Here is a 21,914-nt window from a genome sequence, read left to right as displayed (position 1 = left end):
TTTTGTGTTTGGTCCGGTAAGTGCGCATGCAGAGATGCAGTTGATCTATATACAAAAGCAAGCACGCTTGTCTCTAGAAATATTTCGCGATGAGGGGACACCAACCATGTTGGGCCCGAGTGGGTTCCTCTGTAAATGCCGAACTCTGTCGTAACGAGAAATATTGGGCCGGCGAATCGTAGATGTGCAGAGCCTGTGGGCTCGCGTCGCCCAAGCCAGAAAATCGGGCTGGACGTTCCCTCTCCAAAAACGGTAGGACAGTAGATGCCGAGCCCGAGTAGGACCCCCGAAGTTCTGGAGCGCATGGGCTCGGTCGTAAAGCAAAAATAAAAAGAAAGAGAAAGACTAGTCCATCTAGCATCCTCAAGACGCCCGGGGCTTCCCGCCGCGTCCGCCACGACGTCCTCCACGTCCACGCCCACCACCACCACCTCCTCCTCCACGTCTCGTCTTCTCAACACCGCCGCGACGCTCTCCGTCACAAGCCCCGGGACTCAACGGATCCCTCGGCTTGCGGCCATTGCCAAGCGACCGGGCAGGTCCGTCACCCCTCGAGTCGGCCGTCCCACTGGCATAGTTGAAGCCCGGCACGCCCTTCAGGCCCATTTTCCCAATGACCTTCTTTTCCATGGGCGGGGGCTCTGGGCACGCCATGCCGCGCATCGCCAGGTCGTTGGCGAGCTGCACGAGCCCCGGCTTATCCAGCCGCAGCGGCTTCATCAGCCCAGAGCCGGCAAAGAAGCCGAGGAACGACGAATACGCGCGCTGCTTCGTCTCCTCGTCGACCTGGTACATCGCTTGCTCGACCTCCTCCGCGCGCGCCGCGGCGTCCTGCACGATGGCCGCCGTATCTGGATGCGGGTTGATGGGCAGGTGGCGGTTCGCCTTGAGGAAGAAGGACTCGGACTCGGTGAGCAGGATGACGGCGCGGCCGTCGTTACCTGCGCGTGCGGTTCGCCCAACGCGGTGCACGTACTGCTCGCCGTTGGACGGCAAACCGACCTGCACAACGAGATCGACGTTCGGGAAGTCCATACCGCGGCCGATGACGTCCGAGGCGAACAAGATGCCGGCTTCGGCGTCCTTGAACTGCGCCGTGGTGCGCGTGCGTGCGCCTTGGTTCAGACGCGAGTGAATCTCGAATACGGGGAGGTCGGTCAAGCCCTGCGCGAAGACCTTGGCGAAGAGCGCAACCATGTTGGCTGTAACGCCGAAGACGATGATTTTCTTACTGTTGGCGGTTTCGTGGGCGAGCAGCGCAGTCATGGCGGTGAAAGTGTCGGTGACGGCGGGGATGAGGACGTGGTACTGTGGGACACGCTCGTGGGTCGGCGCCTCATTGGCTTCGATCGTGGTGATGTTGCTGTAGCCCGGCTGGAGGACAACGTTGACGACATCTTTCACTTTAGGCGGGATCGTGGCTGAGAAGCACATTCCCTGCCAGCCCGCGCTCTTCTTGTTCGGGATCAGCTGCAGGATTCGCTTGACATCAGCCAGGAAGCCGGTCTCGAGCATGGTGTCTGCTTCGTCGAGGACAAGAGTTTGGATGTCGGAGAGTCGCTCGGCAGTGTAGTCGTCTGAGAGGTAGTCTTTCAGCCGGCCCGGGGTCGCAACGAGGATGGATGGTGCGCCGTTGATGAATCGGTTGTGGGCCGACGCACGGGCGGTGCCTCCGACGGCGATGTGGCACTCCAGTGGCGATCGCAACTGCGAAGTCAGCTGGTCGCAGGATTTGGCGATCTGCTGCGCCAGTTCACGAGTCGGGGTAATGATCAAGACAGCGACCTGCCCTTTGCGGCGTGTCCGGCCATCCACCGGGTTCAGGATCCGGTGCAAGGCCGGGAGCAAGAAGGCCAGGGTCTTGCCTGTTCCCGTCTTAGCCTGAACGAGACAGTCGGCGCTCCAGTCCGGGAGCTCAGTCAGAACTTTTTGTTGTACTGGCGTCATGTGGGTGAAGCCCATCACATCGAGGGCTTGAAGCAGGTGGGAGTCCAGCTTCCCATTCATGCTTGCGTAGGGCAGGGCGTCATCGCCAATGGTAGGGCCGTCCATAGTGGGCGGTAGAAATCGGAATATGAAAAATTCAAAAGGCCGATTCTTTGACGAAAAGCCTCTCGAAAAAGAAAATTTCAAGCAGGGGATGCCTGGGAAAGGCGAAATTGATATTTATTTGTCGGTCAAAAGGGGCAGAATATCTGATATCGCCGATAAGCCTTATCGGATGGAAATAAGGTTTTCTGCAAGTTGGACGGCATGCGCTGGTTAAATTGGAAGGCCGCCGGTGAATTGGGGCCCAGCCTGGCTATTGCTTGGGCCTTAAGGTAATATGAATTCCGCCCAATCTCTTCTATCTTTGTCTTTGCTCTTGTTTTGTCCTTCGTTGTGATTCTGGATATTAGGCACATTGCTCCTTTTCCTGGCCTTTATACGAGTCCACATGCGGTTGCCTATTTATCGTTACAAAGGTGAGAAGCTGCTTACACACCAAGCTATGGCCAATCAGTGCAGAACTCCTATAACGAAGCGATTCAATTCATATTTGTAGCAAGCTGAACCGGCGCAGAGAATCCAGTAGCAAAAGGGGAATAGAGCAAAAACACAAAGCAGAGAAACACAAGTTCGATAGGAGCCCAAATTGTGGAGAGAGAAGTGAAAACAACAGAAGTCGAAAGGGAGGTCGAGTGTAGTAAGAACAAAGAGACAGGTATGAAAAGAGAGGGGCCCTTTTTTGATTTCAAAAAAGAGACCGGATATCTGGTCCAGCCACAGACTGGGTAATAAGTAATAGAGGAAGAATAAAGAGAAAGCGGCACAAGACACGGAAAATAAAACGAGGTGTTAGAACAAAAACCAGGACCTGGTCCAAAAAAAGGCATTTCGGGTCGGAATAAAAAAAAAATCACAACCAAAAAAAAATCCGTCAATCGTATCGCAGCGTTTCGTCGGTCCACTTCCAGTTTCGTGTTTCCCGTGGAGTGCCAAGCATCACAACGGGGGCCTGCCAGAGGGGGGGGAAAAAGACACGAAATAGAGGCAATCACTCCAAGCAGCCGTGAGGGGTGCGTGAAGAGAGGAGGGGTGGGGGGGGGGGGGAAACGTGAGTTGAACACACAACACCTCCTTTCCGGGGCTCTATAAGCAAACACGAAGAACAGAGGTCTGGCGGTAGAGGGGGAGAAAAAGGTGATGCAAGAATGATGATGATTAGAAAAAAAGGGGATCTGGTCTTGTGCCCGAAACAAGAAGTACGTGAAGTGGAGGTAAATCAAGTTCAGAGGAAGAGAGAAGAATGACATATGAAAGGAAATAGACAGGGGGCGTTGTCAATAGAATAGAGTAGTTCTCTTTTTGAGAGACCTGGTCAGCTTAACGGGCTGCTTCCATATTGCCGGTGAGTTCAGCAACACGGGCTTTGATACGAGCAACACGAGACTCGATAGCTGGAGGGAAGCGATATGAGCACACGAAATACGGAGTGGGTAGGCACTGTCAAGTAAACTTACTTTCTTCACCGCTGGTGTCACCATCGTCTACCTCAGACTGGCTGGTGCGGACTTCCTCCTCGCCCTTTTCAGCGCGCTCGGCGGCGTTTTGTTTGATCTGCGCCCACCGATCTTCCTCCGCAGCAAACCGATCAGAGTGCTCGGGTGCGGCCTCAGCTACGGCATCGGTTGTGGCCTCAGCCTTAGACTCGTGTCCATTTATTGAAACAGGAAATCCAGCTTCCGCGGTTGGAGTCACTGGCGAATCATCAGGAATGAAGGCAGGCTGCTCAACCAGGGGGCCCTGGTCGAACTTGGAGAATTCCTGATCGGCGGCGTTACGCTCATTAGTATCGACGCGGGAGAGAGCATCGTATTCCACGGCACGGCGGGTCTTGGGCGGACTACCGCTTCCTTCGATCGTCTGACTTGGTGCCTGAGACTGAGGAGCGGCAGATTCAATGCTTTCCTTGGGCGTAGAGGGCTTCTCGGGCTCCGGGGCCGGGGCTGAAGTAGATTCAGTGATAGCAGTCGTCACAGGCACGGGCTTCTTCTTAAGAACAGAGGGCTTGGGGGTGGATCGAGCTTCAGACTCCTGGGCCTCCTTGGCCTTCGCCTCCAGGGCGGCGCGAGCAGCAGCCACGGAGGTATCCTTGGCGCCTGTGCTCTTCATAGGCGGTTGCTCGGTCTTCTTCTTGCCTCCAAACATGTTCTTGAAGCCACTGTTGCCGGTCTTTTTCTTGAGCTTCTTTCCAGTTTCCTCAACCGATTGCTTTGACTCATACTCGGCAGGGTCCTCGATAACTACGGTCTTGTCATTGGTCTTCTTGTTGATCTCCGGCAAGTCCTCCTTCACAAGTTCTTTCCTAGCTGGCTCTGGCGAGGGCGGAAGTGGGGTTGCAACAGCGGTAGCATCCTTGGGAGGTGGCGGCGGGCCAGTCCTAGAGGTGCTAGTTGGCAAAGGGGCAGGCGGCGGAGCGTCAGCTTCAGCGGTTGCCTCTTTTGATTCGATGTTGTTCGATGTATCCATACCATCAGTATGGGCGCCGGTGCCTGCACGGCTGTTGCTAAGATAGGCAGCGCGGAAGGCATTCTTATCATAATTGCTAGCCCATTTCATAGCAGACGAAGCCTCATTTACGATACCGGGTTGGAGAGTCAGGACTGAGTTGGTCTTGGTCGAAAAGGTATCGTTATTGACGTGAGCCTGCGCCTGTTTGGCCTCGGCTTCCTGCTCACGGTGCTTCTTCTGAAGAGCAGCAGCCGCAGCTTGAATCCGCTTATGTTGATCGGGTCCAATGCTTGTCTTGCTCTGCGGAGCCTGGTTATCGGGACGCTTGTACGATTCCTCAATCGAGGAAACCTTTCTGGCGGACGACTTGCGACGGCTCAGCTTCGTGTTTCCCTTCCGGCTGCCAAAGCTGAAAAATCGCTTTTTCTCAACAATCTCAGCTCCCGCCTCTGGCTCGGGAGCGGCACCCTTCACCTGCTCCTCGAGAACTAGCCACTTTGTATCACGAATGACAGTCTCCAGGAGAGCACAGCGGCCAAATACGGCCTTGCGGGCAGTTGGCTCGTCGCCAGACAGACTGGTGATCCACACCCACCAGAAAGAGTCATCCAGGTCTAAAGTGTTGATGCTAGCCAGCTCGGCAGGCTCAAGCGATGGTTCGCTGTCCAGGGTGCGCTTGTGTGATTGAGAGCTCTGTCCTCGGGTGGCCGCGATCGGTGGGAGGACCTTGTCTGGTGGCAACAGTAAGGGGCCTACGCGGTCCTTGAGGTCGGCCTCATCCGAGAAGCCGGACGACATGAAATCTGCCCAGGATGGAGTCGTGGGTCGACCTAAGTCCCCACCCTGTGACTGAGGTGCGGTCCTCATACCACCAAGCGACTCAGTCTTTGAGGCCGGAGGGTGGTTCTCTTCGTCCTCTGGGTCCGATTCGATGGAACCGCCAAATCCAATATCTTCAAAGCGTGACCATGACGCATCCCGCAAACTGGTAGACTGCTTCGAGCTTGACACGCTGGATTCATTCGTAGATGAAATACATTTCAATACACGTAAGCATTCATCAGTCAGAGCCTTGATGGGGTCTTCATAGTTGGCAAACTCCTGTAGATGCCAGTGGTCATCGCGGTATTCGAAATTCTTTGCACGGCGCAGTAGAGAGAATGGAGTGGGGGAGACGGTGTCAACAATCATCACCACTTTAGTCGTCGTAACTTGGAGAAGCGTCGGGGTATCAGGAGGGTACTCGGTAGCCTGTACAAGGCTCTGGAGGGAGATGGGCAGGGAAGAGATGCCCGTCACACCGCGCGGAACATCGGGCGAGAGAGAACGCAGGTAAGCAAAGAATAAGTGGCTTGTGGCATCGGCGGAACTGTCAATTATGTTAGCATTCAATGCCCCTTCTAAAAGGTTATATCGGGTTTTAAAAAGAGAGATCCCGTACAGCGCCCAATTTTTGTATGAAGCCTCGAAGCCATTGCCGGTGTCATGATGCTCAAACGCCCACCATCCGGCATATCGGGAAAGTTTGCGACCAGCGAGACCGTTGGACTTGCCGTGGGCAGCAATGGCGGCGAGGAGGTCAAAGAAGTCGAAAATAATCTTAGTTCGGGCATCGGAGTCGACGCTGATGGGGATGAAGGTTGAAAATGCGTCGCGGGCCAAATCCGAATCTAAAGCATTGCAGTTTCAGCGCATGTCTCTTTTTTTCCCCCTCCCTTCCTTTCACGAGACCACAGGATCCCGTAGGACAGGGCAAAGGAGGGATTTGCCGGGTCCGTACCTTGTTCGCCAACCTTGAACAGCTCGTACGCCTCCCATGTCACGACACCGCCGGGCAATCTACTCCAGCACCATTTCATCACGCTGCATAGGACCTGTTTGAACCATCGAGGCGTACCCGTTAGCGGCTGTCTTTGGCATTATCGGCTCCGGAAAAAGAGAAGAAAAGGGGGAAGTCCAAGTAAAATTGGAATGTAAAAGAAAGAAAAAAAAAACAATAGAGTTTGGGTTCCCCTCACCATTGGCTCATTCAGCCGCAACTCCTGCATCAATGCATCGCCATTGATAGGCGAGCCCTTCTCGAAGGACTGGTTGAAATAATTCCGAACGAAGGTGCGGGCGGCGCTGGGATCGGAGCTCGGACGGAACGGTAGAAGCAAGAACGGGGTATCGAGCGCTATGAACGAATGATCAGCAATCCGGAGAATGCGCATGGCAGCCGTCCCACCACCACATGGTTGAAGTGGGAATCGGGGACTGGATGGCACCAACCGCGGGCCTTCAATTCCTGGGTGCAGCCTCGGATGAGGTCCTGCACCTCTTCGGGGGCCACCTCCGTCCGCGACCACGCGTCGGTCCATTTGGGCTTTGCGGGGACCGGGTCGGCGGTGGTGGTTGGTTTCGCCTGTTTCTTAGTGGCACCGGCGTCTTTGCTGCGAAAGACCCGCGAGAAAAAGGCCGGCATGTTGGAGAAATGGAAATCGAGGAAGAATTATGTCTTGTTCAGTTCGGACGGCGGGGTCCACGCGACCGCTAGACTAGAACGAATGGACACGAGTCGAGCTGCCAATGGGGGATCTCGCGAATTCGGCCGTCGGGCAGGAAGGAGGGAGGGAGGGGGGGAGCTCCGTCTCGGTCAACAGCTCGGAGGGGCGGAGTTTCGTTTGGGTCGGGGAGCTGTGAATCTCCAGATAAGCGGATATTCTCCACGGGGAGGGAGGAAATAGGCTCGGGCGATGACCGACAGGTTGATTAAACGGCAAGGAGCGCAACAGCGAGAGAAAAGAAAGTCAAACCCGGCCGGGATGTGTCCTGCAGCCCCCAGGCTCAGGCAGAAAAAAAAGTTGTAAAGGATCCCCTGGTCTGGCAGCGTCTGTGCTTGGCAGAGTGGCAGAGAGAAAGCGAGGGAGAGAGGAACCACAATCGAAACAGAGAGAGAGAAAAGGATGGGAAAAGAAAGACGGAAAGACGGAGAAGACAAGAGAGGCCCTGGCGAAGGAAGTCAAGAAGGTCGGAGTCGTGGGTTTCAGGGGTAAAAAAAACGGGAGGGCCAGTGAGGCACTAAACTGGGTCGAGACCGTCCCGACTCAACACGAGAGACCACGGCTTGGAGCTCTCGTTCAAGGTGCATCTGGAGCCCACCGCAGTCGCAAAGTGAGCAGCAGACGATATAAATCCCGGATTGGCGACACTCGATGCGGGCACAATTGCTTACGGCGTCCCCTCTATGTCGTGTGGGAGCGTGGACGAATGGATGATACACACGGCGATCATCATCTCCAACCCTGGGAAGGGCGATCCAGGGTTCCGATTCGATCAATGCGGGAATGGAGACGACACAGGGGAAGGGGGCTAGGGACATTAAGATACAAGAGCAAATTGCCCTACGAAAGCTAGGAACAGGACCCTATTGCACGAGTAAGTGGCTGGCTGCTAACATATCGCGAAGCCGAAGGCGGATGAGATATAGATCGAGCCCGGGATAAACAAAGCCACCTTGGGTCGCCTCCGACGAGAGCGACCGCGCAACTCGACCCATGGTCCGTCGCGAGGGACCGGTCGGGTCTCCCGGTCTCCGGAATACAGGTACTAGAGACCAGATCCTCTTGATGTACTCGGTACTCGGTACAGTCAACCAACATTCCATTGATCCCCAGCCGCCTGTGCGGGACAAAAGGGCCAACTGACAGATCAGAAACCGGGGAACCGGGGGGCGACTCGGGCGTGCTTCCAATCAGGGAAATGGGTGCGTCTTCCTCGGGAATGCCTGGCGCATTGCCGTTGGGTCCGAGCAAGAGACGAGAAAGGCCTCAAGATGCAATAGTTAACAGGACATGCATATACATAGTCTGTCTTGTCATTGAGTCGCGGAATAGAGGAGTCATTTCCGGACATAACATATTATCTGTACTCCGTAGGGAGGCACGGATCATCGAGAAAAAGGACAACCTGAGATTATGAGGGTCTTGATGGCGAGGGTGTCTCTATCCTCCGTCCAGACTGCCAGCAGGTATGTGCTTCTATACTTCTATTTCTATAGTGCAGTGGGGGCCGGGCCCGTGTCGAGATATTGAATCGCGAGATCCATCGACTCGATCGCGGGCCCTAGCTCGATCAGATGATCCGATCACATCCGCTATTCTACAGAGGAACGACTCCGGTCCGAGAGTCCGGTCATTCAATCGCGCCCGAGTAGACTTGAAAGACGCCGATCGTGGAGACGGAGGTCGACCATTTCTCCTGGTAGTCTACGTGGTCGGATTCTATGGGACCGACATCGTACATGATCTCAGCTTAAGCGGGATGGGGAGTGCAGAAGTAAATGACAGCAAACGCGCAGAGCTCGGGCTCGAGACATCAGCCTCCGATCGGCAATCCTCCCGACCTGATGCTCTTCCCACCCAAGCGCAAGTCATTGACGAACAGGCAGCTTCAGGAGGTCGGGACAGACAGACTTTGCTCTTCCGATTGGGTCCAGAAATGCCGATGATGCCCTCCAAGAGCCTACGGTAGGGCTGAACTGGGGAACTGGTTGGGGGAGGGGGGCCGACTGGGGATCCTCCTCTTCATCGGAATCTAGAAGCCTCATTTGATTAGTCGGGAAAGGACTGCGAAAATTTGCTGGCTCCAGAGAAGGAATTGCTCTTGGTACCCAAGTCGAGGAACAGCGCGCTTGGAAATGCCAGCGAGCGAAACAGGGGGACTCCACCATGTTGCAGCAGCCGGTAAAGCAGCAGCTAGCGCGACTCGCCAGTCACCCAACAAGTCACCTCGTATCCAGATTGGATGGGCGATGGGAGTTGGATATGCCTGCAGCCGGCGCTCGCTAGGGTGGTGAAGGTCCGGGTGCCGAGATTCCAGCGTAGATTTGGTCCAGTTGGTGGCGCCGGGGGTGCCGGGAGTGCCCTTTGGGTGCCTTTTGGGCCATTGGGGCTTTTGGACTGGTGGAGTCGCGCATGGCAAAGGACGAGTCACGAACGAGCGCCGCTGCAGCTCAGATGGAGCCAGAGTCACATGATCGGGCTATAAATAGACCGCGGCGCATAGGGTCTGATGAGTCAGCGCCGTCTCCCCCTTCTTCCTTCCCTTCCATTCTATCTTTAGAATCAACCTTTTTCTGCATCGTCTATCAGTTGCCCCCATCGGTTCTCCGGTTCTCCACGCTATCGTGGTTCGTCAAAGATCGTGCCTCCTTCGACGTCCGGAATTGTTACCTCCCCCACCCTTCTCCCACCTCCCTCCTCCCTCCCTTCCCCCTTTTCTCCTCCTGGTCACCTCCCCTTCGTCGCCCAATTCTCGCGACTCTCGCCTGGACGAGATTCACGACTCCAAAAAGTTCTGCCATCCGATTCCGAGTCGTGCTCACCAGCGCGGCTGGACTTTTTGGCAGTCTCGGTTTTTGGACCAGCTCGACAAACGCGCTCGATCGCCGAGGCGCCTCACTGTCGACCGTCCTCCCTCTCCTTCTTGACGCGCGCATCGTGCGCCCGTCCGCTTCCCAAGATGGGTCGCAGAAAGATCGAGATTAAAGCGATTAAGGATGATCGCAACCGCTCAGTGTAGGTCATGTCTTTCGCTCAAGACTCGCTCGATATCTGTTGCTGATTTTTCTTTCTTTTTTTCTGCCGTGCAGGACGTTCCTCAAGCGGAAGGGTGGTCTATTCAAGAAGGCGCATGAGTTGGCTGTTCTTTGTTCCGTCGATGTCGCCGTGATTATCTTTGGCCATAACAAAAAACTCTATGAGTACTCCTCGAGTGACATGCATGAGGCTCTCGGTCGCTATCAATATGTAGGTGCCCGGTCTGGTCGCACACCAACATCCCTCCTTTTCTCGATCTCGGTGTGGTGGCGAGTAACTTCAACCGGTGCTAATCCAGTGTGACCTTTTTCTTCCTTGCAGTTTGGCCCTCCACACGAGCACAAAGGACCTGATGATTTTGCCGGAAAACGCGATGACGACGATGACGATGAGGAAGCCACACCCGCCCCAGAAGAGATCCAACAACTCCAGCAACAAGGGCACCCCGCCATGCCGCCCCATCTGCATCAGCCTGGGTTCCAACACATCAACCATGCCCCCTCCGCGTCTCCTCCGATCCCGAATGGTCTCCCGATAACGCGCCACGGAACACCGCAGTCGCATGTCTCCCGCCCATCGTCAAGAAACCACGTCCGTCGTCTCAGCTCAAACATGTCCTCGCACCAGCATGGCACTCCACCACCACCTCCGGCTCCGCAAAACGGGTTTGCTTACATGGCGAATCCTTCGATGTACAATCCTAATGTCCACTCGAACATGAATCAACCTCGTCCCGGTCAGTATGCGCAGTATGGTCACCCTCAAAACGCACCACAAGGATCACCACCGATACATCATCAACATGGCTTGCCCCCGCAACAGATGCACCCCCACCAGGGCCCCCAACACTTCCAACATCCCCACACGATCGCTCCTCAGCAACAGATGGGAATGCCACCAGGTTCACATGCACCGGTACAACAAGTATCCCAGCCGTACATTCCTGAACAAGGCCGGAACTCCGTGCCACCGGCGCCGGCATACGCCCACGAAAATCAATCGGAGCGCGCGGCATCGGTTCCTGAGGGTCCTCAGAAAAATGCGCCCGTAATGTTGAAAACAGAGCCCGGCCAGTCGCCGCCACAGATTAAGTCCCTATCGAAGTCGCGTAGCATCTTTACCCCAATTGATGATCGTGGATCTGTCCTTGCCCGCCATTTTGGAGCCGGAGTACCAACATATGAGTCTCCGCAGAGCAATGATATGACTAGGCCGGAGCTGCCACAGGATGGTTTTTCTGACCACAAGCCAATCCATACACCCGCTGCCAGCCAGACCTCACGCGCACCGTCGATAGCATCCACCAGTGATATAAAACCGCCGTCGCGAACTAACAGCGGCGCGCTGAGTTCCAAACGGCCGCAACTGAAGGTTCAGATTCCAAGCGAGAATTCCGACCATGGCAGTGCAACAGGTGAATCCTCTCGTGACTCTGCTGGATACAAGACGGGGACACCAGCCAAGGACAATCCCCCTGCAGGTGTGGTGCTGCCACCTCCATCACCTTCAGCCGGGGCCATTCTCAGTGCCGGTGCACAAGGACCTCCCAATCCATTCGCCCGTCCGCCACCGCCCGGTTCTGCGGGCCAAAATAATTATAGCACCAATAATGGCGGGAGTCAAAACAACGGCAACAATTCGAATAATATTGAGACGCCCATCTCCGCGCTTCCGAGTCGATTTGTTTCTGATGCACTCTTACCATCACCGTCAAGTTTCTTCCCTGAATGGGGCTTTGGTCGCTCTGGTCCAGACTCAAATTTGCTCCCCAGTCCTCTCACGTTCCCAACACCCGCTGTGCAAACCGGACCCAGCTTCTCACGGGAAGACGAGCAAGATAAAAAGCGCAAGAGTCCGGATAGCGGGCCTCCCACAGAAGGGACTAGCAAAAAGCCCAAAACCTAGATAGCTAGGAACCACTTACCTTTTTTTTTTTTGTTTCTCCATTTCGACGATTAGACATGTTATTGATGAACATGTCTCTAAACGCCAAGCTGCAAGGATATCCTGGTTGATACTCCGTTCCTCTGCCAATGAGCAGGCCTTTGTCCTGTTCTCACCTGTCTCCTAGACTTGTTAGGGTCCAGGTTCTTCATACTTCTATACCCCAGTTTGATACCTCTTCTTGTCAACTTGATTCCTTCATCTTTACCTTCCAATTTCTTTCATCCCTCTCGTCTCGTGATGGTCTATGATCTGCGTTGCGGACGTTCATATCACCCATTTATTTCCTTTCTCTTATCTTCTATGCTTCAAATTATCTTTTTTTTTTGACATTCTGTATCGATCTGTTGAAATTTTTGTTTGGTCTTTTCTTCTGCCCTTTTAATTCTTTCCTTTTGGACGCCATTTCTTGGTATTCGGCGTTGATGCGTGCCACTTTTGGATGATGTACATAAGGCCTTTTACTAGGAATAACCATTGAAATTTGATTGATTCAATGCTAAAATGATTTGCGAGTAAAGATCTCATATTGATTTTTTCTGAAATCTCGTACAATGGAAGCCAAACTCACGGCCCCATACGTCAGTCAACCAAGCCTAATTCCAGTCCAGGCTAGCGTTACATGTCATAAAGCTGAGTCCCCTGCTTTTTGTCACCCAGAAGAAGGCACAATGTCATCCAATTATATTGCGATCCACTTCAAAACATAATCCCACATTAGACCCTTAAGGCACTTCGGCGAAGGGGTGTGTCTCGGCGATTGGAAGTGGGGGTGGGCGCGTGTGCGATAGAACCAAAGCCCGAAAGCAACAAGCCCAGGGAGTATAAAACGTCCCCACTGCGGTAAAACCCCTCTTTCTCCCCTATCTTCTGCAAGACTGTGATTCCACCAAGGTACACAACCTTAAACGACCTTTATAGATCTATACATCTATCTCCTGCTTAGAACAGCCTACGATGCCTCTTACAGGAAGCTGCATGTGCGGCAGCATCACTTACTCTGCTGACGGTAAGTTCTACCTCACGAGCCATGATCATGATTTTAGGGCCCATTACGAGGGCAATTTCAAGGGAAACCTGTCTAAGACATTCACAGTCGACACATATCTTTCCGCGTTATGCCACTGCCTTGATTGCCAAAAGGCAAGTTCTTCTCCGCACCTACAGCTCTAGATATACCTCTGAGCCCATCTAACATTACTCGCCACCTGAGCAGTGGACGGGTGGTGCCTTTACTTCCAATGCTGTCGTTCCCCGCTCCAGCTTCAAAGTGACCAAGGGTCGGTTATCCCCGCACGCCATATCTACACCCGCATGACACAGAACCATTTACCCTCTCTTCCTATCAGGTACCCCAAGCACATATGACGTCACAGGAGCTTCCGGCAAGGTCAACAAGCACTTCTTCTGCCAGGGCTGCGGGTCCAGCCTATATACCGAGCTGGAGGTGATGGCCGATAACACGGTCATCAAGGCGGGAACGCTGGACAATAACGCTGCGAACCTCGGCGGCAAGATCGACATAGAGTTTTACGTGAAGGACCGCGCGAGCTATCTTGCGCCTGTGGAGGGTGCTAAGCAGGAGCCGATGTTTGGGTAGAGGTAGAGCAGTTTAGTTCCAGGCCATTGGGATGAGGTCGATGTTTTGATATTGGGGCGGAGAATTGTTAGGGCGGATCAATTACCGAAAAATATGGTTGAGAGCTCGATTAGTTCGAAAATTGGATAAGTGGAAGTTTGGGAGACGCATAATCGCTTTTGAACGTATTTGATGCTGAAAAAAGCAGAGATACCCTCTGAGATGTAGCTGAAGGTAGATTTCTCGCATTTACGCAGCTATATCGACAACATAATAATGGGCGGGTTAGGCAAGCCCACCGCCGCTTTTATTTGGGTATACCACACCCTTTCCGGGGGCAAGAAACTTCATAGAACTGCGATCCTCTGATGAAAATAAAGGAATTCCTGGGTCCTATGTACCGGATTTCCAATGCCAGGTCTTCGCTTTCTCTTTCAGTTTTGGTGCGCAGACTCTCGCCGCTTTTGCTCACTGGGTAGGTCTGAGCACGTCTCTGCGCACCTTGATCTGATCAGTGAATATTGTATAACGTATTTGACTAGTATTCCACGCACACTAATGTTACGTGCTACTAATTGGTCAACGTAAAATATACGTTATCGTAATCTACTATTATCCAGACATGGATAGAAGTTGCATGGTCTTGGAAACTATTGGATCCTGGGTAGAAATACTATAGGATATACCGTGAAAATAGGTAGATTATACCGTCCCTAAGAAGAGCGTTGTATAACAATATGAAACGCTAGCTTGGTATCTATCATACTTATCTCACAGGCATTACAATTGGCAAATATTTACGGCCAAAAGTCGTCAATATACTCTACGTCTGGTAGATTTATCGTGGGTGACTAATGCCTTCCCCGGGCCGAGGATGGGCGGATGTGTGGGGAAGTCAGACCTCGGGAAGCGTATTTCTCCACATTGTAGCGATTCCCGCGAGGTTTCTACTCTCAAGTAGTTTCCTTATGGTCGCCTTTGTGAGCACAGAATGTCCAGTGACCACGTAGACCCACCTATGTCTCTAAGATCAGCCCGTACCCCGCAGGCGTGTGACAGATGTCGCCGGCAAAAGCTCAAGGTAACGTGCGGGAACGTGTATTGTGCATCCCGATGTTCAAACTTGATCATTGACATTTTTCTCTTGCTAGTGTGACGAGTCGAGACCATGCGTGTTATGTGTGCGTTCAGGCACCAAATGTCAAACATTCCATAGAGTGCAAGCTCGAAGTCGAAAAAGACATACAAAGATAGCTGGGAACAGCTACCTTCATTCGTCTACTAGACCCAGACCAATAGCTCCTGCAGCGTCAGGAAGATCGAATCTACCACTTAACGCGTCAAAAAAAGACTGCCTTCTCAGCTCAGCATCCAGCAGCAATGATTCTAGAAAGCAGCCAGGGACGGGGGTAAACAGTTCTACCATCGACTTTGCGAGGCATGTCTTCAACGAAAAGGAAGCTGGGAGAGCTTTTACCAGGGCATCTATCGTGGGAGATACGGGTGTTCCTGAGTCGGAGGGTGGTCTTTGGCATCTGACAGAATTGATCTTGCCACCAGAACCTGTGATTTTGGAATTGATCGACGCATACTTTAATCGTATGCACTGGTTCATCCTTCTGTTTCACGAGCACTCATTCAGAGAGATGGCCAAGCGGATCATAAGCTCCACTTCATGGAGAAATCAAGACCTAGGGCCTGCAATGGCAGTGCTGATGGTACTCGCAGTTGGGTTGCAGGCGGCTTTATCAGATAAGGAATGGCCTGGGCACAAAGTGCTACACACACATGGAATCGATGAGCAGAGTCTGCTGAAAAGCCTTATCAAAGAGATTATGCTTCATCTTATTGATTTATCCGCAAACCCCCAGATTGAAACCGTTCAAGTATGTCTTTTACTTTCATCCTACTATGTATACCACAGTGCACCGAATCTTGCCTGGATGGTCTCCGGTATGGCTGTGCGCTGTGCGTATGCCCTAGACCTCCATCATAAGGCACATATATGCGACGATGTTGTTTTGGATGAGATTCGATCACGATGCTGGAACCACGTCATTGTCGCGGACGCTTTTACTTCTATGATATATGGACGCCCAACCGCCATTGATAGCGAATTTGCGGTCGTGCATCCTCTCCGAAATTTGGAAGACCTACTCATTGATCCTCTTATTCTGGGAAACCCATCATTCTGCGGTGCTAGTGATAATTTCACACGAGCCGCGTTTCATACTGTGAAATATGAGATTTATAACATTGTTCGGAGGGCTTTGGTACGCATTCGGCGATTTCAGTCACAAAATGAAGTGACAGAAGGTGACATCCATGCAGTCGCTGCAGTAGTAAGAGATGCAGAAACACTACTTGCAAAGTTGCACCGAAACATCCCACAGCTTTTCAATGTTGATCATTGGATAAACGATGGTCAGCGTGAGCGGCTCGATTATCAACTTCAAATGCTTCCTTCTCCTATTAGGCAGCAGGCCGAGACAATATTTCTCCAGGCAGCTACCCTTCAACTCACCTACGATGCTGCAACAATTCAAATACACAGACCTCTTCTGGAAATGAAGCATCGCGATCTCTATTCGCAAGAAGTTGTCGACTCTATACAACGCTCGCTATACGTCGCCACAACATCTGCAATTCGGATGTCTCGCATCCCAGTCGACCACTTTCGAAATCATTTTGCTGAGAGCTTTGCTGTCATGCATCAATTCACCGCTGGTGTCATTCTTTGTATTTTACCCACAAGTCAGCCTCTTACTGTATCAGCCATTGAAGCCAAGAATGGGGTGATTAGGATTATTCGGCTTAGTTCTACTTTGAGTGGCCATAATCAAATCGCCCGTCAAACGAACCAACTCTTGACGGAGCTCCTCAAAGTTACGAGTCAACGCGAAATTTCCTCTGCCCTGAATATATGCCAAGACCCTCATGACATGAAAAATCATAGTGAAAGTGTATTGACAATCAATTCGCAGCATCCACAGTCATCGGAGATGGTCATCGACCGCCGCGAAGGAACATCCATCTTCCATCGAGAACCAGAGAGCGAGATCACGGCTCTAACACCTGACGAAATTCATCAAGATGCAGTATCTTATACCCTGCAGGAAAATCACCACAGATTCCATGTTCCCTCTGAGCCTGTTGCATTACTTCCAGATAATTCTCTGTTTCCATCCGGTCCAATATTTCAGCAGCTAGATGACGCCTTCGGAGCATTTGGAGAGTGTAAGAATACGGTCATATATCTCACTTTCTTTCACTCACTAATAATCATGTTAATAGTGATGTTTAATCTAATACCTGACGACCAGAGTAGTGCCTGGGGCTGGGGTCGACCATCATGACACATATTACCCAAGTTCCAACTTGATCCTATTGGTACCTTACATATCCTAGAAATTAATCACTCCAAATGCATATTTTGATGTTTGGGGCATATGATTCTTGATATAGAAAGTGCTGAAAATCCGATAAAAAGATTTTGTAGAAGAAGGCTCGCTTCTCTTCCTTCTATGGATTGAAACTTCAGACTGTCTCCTTCGTCCATGAATACACACTAGATTCAACTACATTCATTCTTTAGTTAATGAAGATTTCTTGTCGCAATCAGATCCTATTCCTGACACACTTGAGTCAACAAACAAACTATATGCATCGTTTTGAAAATGTACGGTTCTCGAGCACTGGAGGTGAGAGAATTTGATCCTCTGCAAGATTATTTCGCCTTGTCAAAAGTCACATCAAAGAAAATTCAACTTGTTGCTGATGCTCAACTCAACACCTGCTAGAAAAGATTATCAAACTCCCATCTGACTTGGTATGGCCTCCGATCCCACCAATCTGTAGGCCGCAAGATTCCATGGAAAGGCTTATTCCAGCATTTTCAGGGTATCTTAAAATAAACACAAATAGCCAATTGATCTTGACTTGAAAATTCTACTGCAGGCGTATGATTTAGCCCTAGGGAGTTTTGTCCAGTATACTTTTGAGGTGGATTACATAGCTGATGAAAAGAATAAACATTTGTTGTTTACTATATTTGCTTACTAGCAATATAAATTTCTATCACGCTAATCCAAATACCTATATCTTGATATAGCTATTTAGTCAATCTATACAACTGCGCGACCATACTGATAGGGCCAGAACAGCCTAAAGAGTATATTTAAATCCAGCAAGTCCCTCGATTGGTTTTCCACCAGCATCAACACGCTTGTTTGCCCGGGAAAACTTCCAACATAACGCCGCCACAATCAAAATAATCAATGCATTAGCCAGCATAGTTGCTAGAAGTCCAGGGTGATATGTCGGTGCATCTTGTGCGCGAAATACTGTTGTACCCACGATTCCACCGATGCTTCCTCCGCCGATTAGGGTCGCCGATAAAAAGGCTCTGCGGTATTGGCCTCTTATATTGTTACTAGAAAATTTAATTCCATTAGCATGCCTTTCACATAGAGGCTTATCACAGCCCTTTTCTATCTTCGTGCAGGTGTAAATTTATTTCTTACCTTTGCCATGATACTAGAGCTGGGCAGTTTGCATTGCCTAATAATTTCTTTGATCAATTTTAATCCTCCCAACAGTATTTTCAGTATTCCTGAGTGGACAACATACCGGCGATAGTAGCTAAGAATACTCCGAAATATCTTGGGGCCGGACTCTCAAGGTATCCCAAGAGGCCGAGCCCAATCATCCCAATTGCAGCATTGGCGGCAACTATGGGCCCTCGGATCCTGTATTTATCCGCGAAGGCAGCCTGCAGAAACAAACATTAATCTATCAAGATCTGTCATCCTCATACAACATGACTTACCTGCAGAAACATAACAATTGCAGCTGCAACATATGGCGGTGCAACCAAGCATTGCGCCTTTGCGACCGAAAATCCCATGCTCTTTTCCAGGATTATAGGAAGAAAGTAGGCAATTGAGTAAGTATTAGCCGTTGTGAGAAGGTAGAGCATACAATAAGCCCAAACTTTGCTGTCAAGGCCATTTGAGAAATAAGATTTCATGGAAAATGGCTCGACATGGACATCCGAACGATCTTTCTCGATTCTTGCCACAATAAATGAAGCTTCGTCTTCATTCAAAAATCTCCATGACTTGGCAGACTTCTCAGGAAAGTCTACCAGAAGAATGCACGATACAATAGCCAAAAAGCATGTCAGGATCCCTTCAATCTAAATTGGCCGAGTTCATTAGCAAGACCATGCCATCTAGCCTTAAACCTCAATAGAACAAAGAATGAGTGAAACAAAAGAATGAAAAACAGGTAGACATGACCAAAAGAAGGACTTACAATGAAGATCCATCTCCAGCCAGCTTTCCCGGCCGTGCCATTCAATTGCATCAATCCGTACGCCAGGATACCTCCAAACCCAGAAGCAGTGCTTCCAATAAGGTAGAAGGCAGCATTTCGCTTTTGAAGTTCGTAGCGGGTATACCATGTACTCAAAAGAAATATACACCCAGGGTAAAATCCTGCTTCGAGAGCTCCTAGGATTATTCGTAGCCCTGCTAAGGATTGCCATGTAGGAACAAATCCGAACGCCTGTTCAATTGTTGGTCAAATTCTTTATGCCAGACAATTTTTGAAAGGAAAAATAAATTGCTTACTATCATGACTGCTCCCCATAATAATACAATTGTGGAGATGAAAGTTCTTGGGCCGAGCTTCCTGATGATGGCAGTCGCAGGAATTTGGAAAATAGTGTATGTGATGAAAAACACTAGTGATGAAATACTATACCCATTATTTGCTGAATCCATCTTAAGGTCATCTTGCATGCTGGGATGTTAATTAGTCTCCTTACTGAATACTGTTATGAACCAGGGGGGTAGAGAATGTACCCCGCGACTGATGCTGCACCCATGTTGGTCCGATCCAACAAGCTAATGCAATAAAGGAATCCCAGTGTTATGACTAATCGAATGTCAATCCTTCTAATGAGCTTTTTCTCCTCTTCTGGTGTCATTGAGTTGAGTATTTCCTCGTGATGGGCAGTCGACTTTTCGACATCGTCTCGCGGAAGATATTCGCTTTGTGCATCGCTTTTTGGCATTGTGCTGATTTGGGTTTTGTTATACTTGAAAAACAAAACAAAACAAAAAGACATAAAGTAAAAGGAGTGGGCTAACGATAGCCAAATATATAGAATCCTCGATACTCAGAAAGAAATGACCCTCGCTTCCCCGCAAACTCGCTCCATACATCCCCGCAAACTAACATAGTGGGTCTATCAACGGCTAACTTAACTGGTTTGAATCTTCCGGTGGACTTCAACTGCGCCGACCCCTCTTCAGGGCTACACATATCATCCAATAGGACATCAGAAAATGGACTGTCTTCCACCGGAACGAAATATTGAATCACCGATACACCGGAGAGGCCAATTAGCCGGCTCATTTCTAACCTCTTCTGATTGCACGACGTTCCGACAAAACTCAACGAAGTTGAGACACCGGAAAGAATCCAGGCTTGGCAGTGGACAAAGAGCGAATGTCTACCTGTCTTAGGATTTAAACTGAGCTGCTTCGGTTTGCCATTCTGTATATTTTACTTATCATGTAAGATGAAGATGATGGGTTTTACGGTAGGATAGGACTCAACCAGATAACGGTGCCCAAGTACTCAGGTGCTCTTTCCAGTTCTTATGAGCGAAGCCTAGACAAAAATTCTAGCATTACTGCGATTTTTGCCTTCGCATTTCAGCTATCTCTAGTACCTACTATATCTAAGAATTTATAGGGTCACGGGGTTAGAGAGTAGTTATTTTGACTACGTATTTACCGAATAGTAACTACTATAAAATTTTAGTAGTTACTTTGCAAAAAAAGCTCATAGGGTCGACCCCGCGACCCCACGACCCCAGCTTCTTATCCTCGCGTGACCCTCAGAACCCTAGAATTATTCCTATCAATTAATCTACACAAGTAGAAAAAAAATTAGAAAAACCTAGGTGACCTCATGACCCCGTGGCCTGCGCATTCCAAAATTATGATATCAAAGTAACGTACCAGGTAGGCTATGTTCTTTGACAGGTCCGTGTGATAAACTGCCGCTTCAAGCCCCATTCATAATGTCTCGGCAAAGACGACCGCTGGCAATGGCTACACTTAAAACGTGGTCCTATCATTCCTCGAGCAGAAAATTGACGAGCAAAAGGGCAATATCGTCGCAGAACAAATATGAAAAAAAAGGCATATGCATAAAGCAAGATGTGCAACGCAGATGTATGCGTGGGTGGGTCAGGTACATATTCTGTCAGGGGCTGCCTTGGGTTTTTGGGGGCCGGGGGCCAGGGGCTTTGGGGGCCGGGGGCCAGAGGCTTTGGGGGCCTTATTTCCCAATTATTACGCCTATCCATGACATCATTTGAAGGAGAGGAAGCTAGAAACTCGTTAAAGATCTTACTACTCAACTCCAACCTTGAATTCCTGCCATGATCTTGAGAAGGCGAGAAGATAAATTATGCAATAGAAATATCAATTTGTTCTACTTGAAAGACCTCGAGGTTATTGAAGATACCCTCGGTAATGTTGTTTTCAAGTCAGTTCTGATGTCCATATTGTCTTCATTCCTGTAGTGTGTATCTAAAGTTTGGAACATCTGGCGTTTTCAGCAGCCTTAGGCATTAAATATTGTTTAACTTGACCTGGGACTGTAATTTAGGTGCTGAAAGAGGTCACACTCGGGTAATGTGTGATTTTATCTACTTTTTTCAAGCTTCGGGGGGTCTCTATCAAAGCAGCAGACTGAACCTATTTGTTTCACAGCTCCAGGCCCTGGGGGCTAGGGATTCCCTTGTGCATGTACGAAGGCCCTCCCGAGATGTTGTCCTGACAGCGAATAACAGACCCGTAGCAGCCACCGAGACTGAGTCCCCCGCATGCCTGTGGCCTATTATTGAACACCATGCCATAATAGATTCGTGACATTCAGTGTCGTTGGGACTAATTTCCAAGTAAGCGCTATGACGCCGCGAGGATGTCTAAGCGCTCTTCCCCTCCCATCGACGCTAATAGTCTAATTGCTTCCCGATTAGGAAATGAATGCGAATGTTATTAAGACAGAGACGTAGCCACTGCGAGACGTCCTCCCCACGAGAAGCAGCTTGGGGCAAATTTTGTGAGCCGCCCTGAAAATCCCCGAAATGGTAGGGCTTTTTTTTTAGCCCCCACGTCATCTTTCAGCTGGGTAGGGACCAACTTCCCAAGCCTCTTTATTCTCCCCTTGACCAACTTCTCCGGCGCTCCATATGAGTTGATTGGTTTCCAAAAAATCAATCCTCGACAACGACC

At 50.5% G+C, this 21,914-nt stretch overlaps 7 protein-coding genes across 7 annotated transcripts; 3 read left to right on the top strand and 4 right to left on the bottom strand.

Moving 5' to 3' along the window:
• Positions 1-363: 363 nt before the first annotated feature.
• Positions 364-2,052, bottom strand: N7462_001980 (DEAD/DEAH box helicase; the record flags this gene model as incomplete). Its single annotated transcript, XM_057073706.1, has 1 exon — positions 364-2,052. One exon carries the CDS (start codon positions 2,050-2,052, stop codon positions 364-366), a length of 1,689 nt encoding a protein of 562 aa, XP_056937347.1.
• A 1,314-nt stretch (positions 2,053-3,366) lies between these two features.
• On the bottom strand, positions 3,367-6,958 carry N7462_001979 (DUF1708 domain-containing protein; the record flags this gene model as incomplete). Its single annotated transcript, XM_057073705.1, has 6 exons — positions 3,367-3,440; positions 3,504-5,863; positions 5,936-6,164; positions 6,275-6,401; positions 6,513-6,670; positions 6,766-6,958. 6 exons carry the CDS (start codon positions 6,956-6,958, stop codon positions 3,367-3,369), a joined length of 3,141 nt encoding a protein of 1,046 aa, XP_056937346.1.
• Positions 6,959-9,078: 2,120 nt separating this feature from the next.
• N7462_001978 (uncharacterized protein) lies at positions 9,079-9,973 on the bottom strand (the record flags this gene model as incomplete). Its single annotated transcript, XM_057073704.1, has 2 exons — positions 9,079-9,516; positions 9,860-9,973. The coding sequence occupies 2 exons, from the start codon at positions 9,971-9,973 to the stop codon at positions 9,079-9,081; spliced, it is 552 nt and encodes a 183-aa protein (XP_056937345.1).
• A 23-nt stretch (positions 9,974-9,996) lies between these two features.
• Positions 9,997-11,978, top strand: rlmA (SRF-type transcription factor RlmA; the record flags this gene model as incomplete). Its single annotated transcript, XM_057073703.1, has 3 exons — positions 9,997-10,052; positions 10,127-10,283; positions 10,395-11,978. The coding sequence occupies 3 exons, from the start codon at positions 9,997-9,999 to the stop codon at positions 11,976-11,978; spliced, it is 1,797 nt and encodes a 598-aa protein (XP_056937344.1).
• Positions 11,979-12,974: 996 nt separating this feature from the next.
• N7462_001976 (GFA family protein) lies at positions 12,975-13,617 on the top strand (the record flags this gene model as incomplete). The annotated part of the gene is made up of 3 exons (XM_057073702.1): positions 12,975-13,160; positions 13,234-13,297; positions 13,367-13,617. The coding sequence occupies 3 exons, from the start codon at positions 12,975-12,977 to the stop codon at positions 13,615-13,617; spliced, it is 501 nt and encodes a 166-aa protein (XP_056937343.1).
• Positions 13,618-14,587: 970 nt separating this feature from the next.
• N7462_001975 (Zn(II)2Cys6 transcription factor) lies at positions 14,588-16,952 on the top strand (the record flags this gene model as incomplete). Its single annotated transcript, XM_057073701.1, has 2 exons — positions 14,588-14,677; positions 14,748-16,952. 2 exons carry the CDS (start codon positions 14,588-14,590, stop codon positions 16,950-16,952), a joined length of 2,295 nt encoding a protein of 764 aa, XP_056937342.1.
• An 808-nt stretch (positions 16,953-17,760) lies between these two features.
• N7462_001974 (uncharacterized protein) lies at positions 17,761-19,699 on the bottom strand (the record flags this gene model as incomplete). The annotated part of the gene is made up of 6 exons (XM_057073700.1): positions 17,761-18,086; positions 18,226-18,367; positions 18,425-18,793; positions 18,913-19,164; positions 19,230-19,401; positions 19,464-19,699. Coding segments are annotated over 6 exons (1,497 nt in total), but the record flags the coding sequence as incomplete, so codon positions are not given.
• Positions 19,700-21,914: the final 2,215 nt, after the last annotated feature.

Source organism: Penicillium macrosclerotiorum, assembly GCF_028827735.1.
Source record: "Penicillium macrosclerotiorum strain IBT 26536 chromosome Unknown utg000002l_segment0_segment0, whole genome shotgun sequence".
Classification (NCBI taxonomy): Eukaryota; Fungi; Ascomycota; class Eurotiomycetes; order Eurotiales; family Aspergillaceae; genus Penicillium; species Penicillium macrosclerotiorum.
This window is presented reverse-complemented; position numbering and strand designations above follow the sequence as displayed.